The sequence below is a fragment of the Vicia villosa genome, linkage group LG6 (genome assembly GCF_029867415.1).
Source record: "Vicia villosa cultivar HV-30 ecotype Madison, WI linkage group LG6, Vvil1.0, whole genome shotgun sequence".
NCBI lineage: Eukaryota > Viridiplantae > Streptophyta > Magnoliopsida > Fabales > Fabaceae > Vicia > Vicia villosa.
The window spans coordinates 105,350,461-105,356,637 of record NC_081185.1 but is presented as its reverse complement, the minus strand read 5'-3'; the positions used below and the strand labels follow the sequence as shown (position 1 = coordinate 105,356,637).

The window sequence follows — 6,177 nt, the reverse complement described above, 5'->3', positions numbered from 1 at the left end:
TAGGAATCTTTTGAAGGAACTAGGAATATCACAAGAGGAATCAACCGAGATTTTTGTGGAATGCAAGTCATCATTGCTCTTACAAAGAATCATGTATTTCATGACCATAGCAAGCATATTAATACATGCGCTACATAAGGGAGTACATTAACAGGAAGGATGTGCAAGTTGGATATGTGAAGTCTCAAGATCAAGTAGCAGATCTATTCACCAAATCACTCAAGTATGAAGACTTTGAATGCCAAATCAATATTAAGAGAGTGTGTTGGATTATAAACATGATTTGATTCATTGGACTAATAAAATGTTATGCCCATTTTGGTTTTAGTGGTATAGTCAAAGGAAAGTTCTAGAGATATGCAGAAGTAGATTGGGAGAGCCACGGTAATCTATGTATGTTGCGGAAAGAAATGTGTAGAAATCTATCACTCTCTCTTGAAGTGTCTAGAATAATTTGTATATGTATATAAAATTCTCCCTGCTAAGTAGGAAGAACTTATCATTTGTAAACTAAACTAGTAAAAGCTAATAAAGACAAATAACAAGCAACAAGAAGCAACTAAACAAACTTGTAAAGTATCCTCTCAAATATTTAAAATCATTATTCTATCATATGGTCTCTCCTTCAAATTCTTCTCAAAATCTCAATATAGGCTTTTTCTTTTCCAATACTCCTTTATCAATGATCACATGCGGAAAGAATTAGTTTGGATGTTCGGTTTTAGATATTGGTTAGATATTTCTCTATTGATTTATGTGCTCTCAAAGTTTATGTACTCTCAAAGTGTATTATTGTCCAAGCTTTGGCTATTATATAGACAAATCTATTTACAACGTTTTCAGATTTGATTAATAAAATTATATGTTTTAACTGTTAAAGAAAACAGTAACGTAGATGTGAATATTGAATCTCCTCAAATTCCTTCAGATATCTCATTCATCAAGGTTACATGCACGAAAGAATACAGCAATTACCCTATATGGTATTAAAACAATGCAAATTATGATCCGCAAGTTTAAATTGCCAATATGCAAATATCTGCTTTATGTGCTTTTGTGAAGTTCAATATGTATGCATACACCATTTTTTCTAATTCCAACTCAGGAAACATGTCAATGTCTCATAACTCATAACTGGTATCTTTAAACAAAACCCACAACCTTTACACTCAAACTGTACAACAAAATGGTATTACTGAAGAACTGGGTAGAGCAACATCATGACCACGCAAAACACACCAAAACAAAACAAAATGGTACAATACAACCATGTTCTGAGGATCACGAAAAGATGAAGTATAGAAATTTGTATAAAAATACGAGACATAATACAATAAGGAATTGATCGTGTAAGGATATTATCTTGTCAAAATTGTTTAATATTTGATTTAGATTTGAAGAGGCCAAGCATGTAAGCTCTATGGAGAAAGAGGTGTTGCTACTATGGAAACTCGGCATGAAAATCATTTCACCAGGAACACATTTGAATACACCGTTGCTCCAATCCTACATTCATAAAGTGAAATTCTTGGTTAGCATTTGTCAAACTCATATTAGCATTTGTCAAACTCTAATACATTGTATTCCAGGTTCATTAGTAAATGTTAACAAGAGTAGTGCTAATAGTATTCTTTAATGCTCTTTTTTCCTCTACTTCTCTATGATTGCGTATTATTTTAAGGCAATCATGTCTAATTTGTGAGAACCACATGATTCTTATCCAATCATGCAACACTTGCTGCATATATAACTTAAGCTCTGAGTCTAAAAATATCGAATACATTATTATTACTTGACAAGCGGAGGATGAAATTGATTACCTCTAATTGCTCGCCAACGATGACAACTATATCCTCTGGACCTGCATCAAAAGACAGAGGACCTCTTTCAGTTTGGACGTAAAATATGCAATGCTCCATGGGAAGGTAGAAGCGCAAAGCATGTTCACATAACACGCCCTTTGTCTTATCCGAGACACGTTCATTTCGTTTGGGGGTACTGTCATGGGGATACCTGCAAAGACAAATTACAGACTCTGTCTCTTGAATCCGCTCCTTAAAATCTTGTGATGCGTCCTGTTTTAGAGCCAGAGTCACTTGGTCCACTATGGCATCCAATCTACTTGCTATGTACCCCATATGAACCCTGCTTATGTAAAGTAAAAACAATTTAGCACCTTGTTTTGTCTCCATTGGAGATTAATGATAATGTATATAGAACCTTAAACAATACTATATTCATTATGAAACAAATGCAGTATTCCATTATCAAAAAAAAAAAAAAAATGCAGTATTAGTATAAGATTTATGAGTTCTATTATAGTATAGAATAGAGTTTTTGCTATGGTGAATGATTTTGTATACTTTTGAGTTTTACACTACACAACTACGCATCAAATAATGGATTTTTGATAATCAAGTAAAAAGGAGGCTTAATTGTGATTTGTGTAACATTAGTACTGATCCCTAAAATTTATAACAACTAATAAAACCTATCATAACTAATTAGTCAACTGATCTTATATATAAAATTGTAAATTAAGAACCATTTCATAAGTATAGAAATTTCAATTAACAAAAATAGAAAATTTTATGCAAATAACCATCTTTTTAATTTTATTCTTACAATAATCATCATTTCCACTTATATTCCAAAGTAACTTAATTTCAAACAAAAAAAATTAGAACAAAGAGGTATTTTCAGATGAATTGGTGTCTCCATTTAAAAAATAATAGGTGTCGCAAATTGAATTGGCGACTGCATGTGGTGTAGTAAATCCAATTGGCGACTGCATGCATTTTATAAGAGGTGTCACCAATTGAATTGGCGCCTCCATTTGTACACTGACGTCAATTCAACTGACGACACCTCTTATGAAATGCATTCAGTCATCAATTGGATTGACTACATTACATGCAGTCGCCAAATCAATTGGCAACACCTCTTTGATTCAATTTTTTCATTTGAAAGTGAGTTACTTTAGAAAATAGAAAATAGGTGAAAATAATGGTTAGTATGAGAATAAAATTGAAAAAATTAGATTTTAAATAGCAGTGGCGTAAAGACTTTTGCAATTTTGATCGGTACTCACGATACTGATTGCATCATCACAATATAAATTAATCATAATATGTTTTTTATCACAAAAACGGGAATAACAACATCTATATATATTGGTACCTTTTGATACCGTTTTATCGTAGTCATTTTTGCAGTAACCGATCGTTTTTTTAAAACTTGTGCAAAAATGTGGTGGAGAATTTTACATCCAAAGTCACTAACTTGAAGTTAACTTGAAGTAAGTTAAATTAAATATACATATAATATAACTATAAAGAGTGGATATGAAATAGGTATTGCATTGATTCAAAATCCAAAAGATGAGTAGCACGAAACGAAACAAGTGAAAAATCAAATACCAAAATCTGCACAAGTTCATAGAAAAAAAGAGAGCATATATACCAAAATTTCCGATGCGTTTGGTTGCGAGCTGTGAATTCCAGTTCTCCATTACTAGATCGAACACAGGGAATCATCCCTCCGCAGCGTCCGTTACGCTCAACGTAAACCTTTCTAGTGTCTTTGAAAACAACTTCTGCTTCCTTCGCTATAGTTTCGAGATCATAGCTTGAGATTCCGTGGCTCCGTATCCGGAACGCGCCGAACTCCTTGGCGGAGCGTTGAAGCAGAGAAGCGGAGGCGAGTGGGAGAGACCAGAGGTCAATTTCCGCCGGTGCTGGTGGTTGATGAAGCTCCGGTAGTGTAAGTTCCGGTAAGTGGAGCTTCTTCTCGAGGAACTTGCTGAAGATCTCGTTGGCGGCGGAGCGCGATCCTCTTCCGGTTGGAATTGGCGACGGAAGAGGAATCTGGCTGTCGCACGGCGTGATTGGCATTGCGACGAAAACGACGTCGTTAGGACGTCGTTGCGAAAATGATGGTAACGATAATCGGCGATTCGAATCCCGAAGCTATATGAACAGCGACGACGTCGTTTTATTGTGATGTGAATTTAAAAGTGTTGTGGGGAAATGGTGGTTACGATAAAGATGAAGGAGGATTGAATGATACGACGTCGTTTGAAGATAGAGATGGAAATTGTGATGATGAAGAAGAATGAGGATTTTTTTCAATGGTGATGATGAAGAAGAATGAGGATTTTGCAATGGTGATGATGATGGAGTTAGAAAGGAGCTTTTGTGGAAGGCTGAAAAATTGGAACGCGAGGGACCCTTTCGCGCTGTATTTCGCGTGGGGCACACAACTTTTGAGTTACGTGCTTCCCTGTAATGGAGCATTGTTGTGTTTCATGGAGATCTATCTGTTCTCGTGCCACATGTAAATTGAAGTTTATATTTGTAAAAAAAAAAAAAACTGGACTTCCCATAAAAACATTAATACATTTTATTAGAAGGGCGAGCCCTCTTGAAACAATATTTAAAAAAAAGGAGACCAATAAAAAAAAAGATACTGTTTTGACAAAACACATTTGAATATTTTTTTTTTTAAAGTTAATCCAATAAGATTGCAACTGTTATATGTTTAAAGGACTTTGAGGAAAAGGATGGAGGATCATAATTGTTGGCGGCTTCCAGGTTTCCATCTCCTCTTATGTGTTATTCATGCGAATTGTTCCCCCTCTACTTTGGTCTAAGAAATGTCTTTTTATACTGTCAATCTATTTTCCTTGAATAGTCATCATCAATGGGATTTATGACCATAACAAATGTAACTGTTTATTAATGTTGGTTATTTAGGTTTTAAGGCCATATGTAACTGCCCATTAATTGGAGTCTTAATGCTTAAGCGACCTTTGACCTTTCCAAGATCCAACTTGGCTATAACGAGCTAGTCCGCGGTATAACATGGGGTCTGCATAGGTTGTGACCGGCACAAGTTGGCCTTATCCGGGTTCTAATAAAATCCAAGATGTACATAGGCCCCAAGAGCACGAGATCTGTAATAGTGTGAGGCCTGTAAGGGAATAGTGTTATGAATTTGTCCTGGATCATGTAATCTTTCTATAACTCTGCGGTTTCGACGATGGACCCATTTCTAAGGGATTCACCCTGTCATATAGTGGGAAGGCTTACGTTTTTAACAAAATCAAGAAAATAACCATATTTCCCTGAAGAAAGCGGAGAGTCGATTAGGTTTGAAATCGGAGAGCCTCAGTGGGATCCCGTCCCACTAGTATCGTAGAACCTGGACGGTCTTGGATATGGAGAGGTCGGAAAGCCCTAGTGGGATCCCGATTTATCGTTAATATTTTAACCTAACCCAATGCATGATCTTACGATTTATGATTGGAACAGTCTGTGTTGGTTTCGGCTATTAATAGCAACCAAACCATGGAATACTTTAGATGATCATAAGTTTGGAGACTCTTGAGCAGTCCTTATTTCTCTTTTTCATATGACCCCGTAGGACCTTTCGAGATTGAAGTCTTAGCCCGCTTTTGACTCATAATTATTTTGTTGGCTTGGTCATCCTTCGAGGATGCATTTGTAATGCTTTGACAGCTCATTCTTCTGTTTTCCCTATAAACTTTAAGTCCTACTAGGGCTTTTTTTATCGCTTTGCTCCTGTTCTCAAGGTGTTTATTTGTGTTTAATTCTCAACCAGATATTTATTGGCTAGGAATAGTCTTCTATTTAGTCATAGGCGAATCTTAGCTTTGTTAAGGTATACATCATATCGGGGTAAGTCTGGGCATATACCTTAAAAATATTGTATTGATCTTTTTAATTTAGGCATAGGTTTTTGACCGACGTTCAAATCCTATTGTGGGATGATATTGTAGAGGCCAGAGGTTTTATCAATGTGACCCTGGTGGTGCAACTCGGTAATTTTTGGCAGGCTTACTCCTATCCCGATCGTTGTGTAAGGGAATTGCTTGCCTGAGGGTAATTTCTCATGGGCTTTGAAGTTACGTAACTCGGACAGGAATAATCACTCTGCAAAACTGACAATGTTCCATAGAATCGATAGTTTACTCGACTCGGAGAATTCTGGAGTGTACCTAATCCCCTCGATCATTAGACCTACCAGATTGAAGTGTTCAGATAAAGAATCCCAGAATTCTTTGCACTTCTACCCAGCTGATATTCGTCTAGGTACCTCCTCACAGCTTGATGGTGTGTGATAATGGTTTATTAAGAATAATAATCATGGATATCT

The 6,177-nt window shown here is 36.0% G+C and overlaps 1 protein-coding gene across 2 annotated transcripts; it reads right to left on the bottom strand.

Moving 5' to 3' along the window:
• Positions 1-1,021: 1,021 nt before the first annotated feature.
• On the bottom strand, positions 1,022-4,321 carry LOC131612025 (uncharacterized). 2 transcript variants are annotated; one of them, XM_058883841.1, is made up of 4 exons: positions 3,463-4,321; positions 2,014-2,145; positions 1,821-1,861; positions 1,022-1,506 (listed from the first exon to the last, which is right to left on the bottom strand). In XM_058883841.1, exons 1-4 carry the CDS (start codon positions 3,891-3,893, stop codon positions 1,469-1,471), a joined length of 642 nt encoding a protein of 213 aa, XP_058739824.1. In that variant the 5' UTR covers positions 3,894-4,321; the 3' UTR covers positions 1,022-1,468. The 2 variants fall into 2 exon arrangements, with proteins under 2 accessions (XP_058739824.1, XP_058739823.1); XM_058883840.1 differs by having other exon boundaries at positions 1,821-2,145; positions 3,463-4,319.
• Between the last annotated feature and the right edge of the window lie 1,856 nt (positions 4,322-6,177).

Coding starts and splice junctions, on each gene's coding strand:
- LOC131612025 (XM_058883840.1), bottom strand. CDS start 3,893: ATGCCAATCACGCCGTGCGACAGCCAGATTCCTCTTCCGTCGCCAATT. Junction 2,146..3,462: donor CAAACGCATCGGAAATTTTG/GTATATATGCTC, acceptor TTACATAAGCAG/GGTTCATATGGGGTACATAG. Junction 1,507..1,820: donor TCGTTGGCGAGCAATTAGAG/GTAATCAATTTC, acceptor TTATGAATGTAG/GATTGGAGCAACGGTGTATT.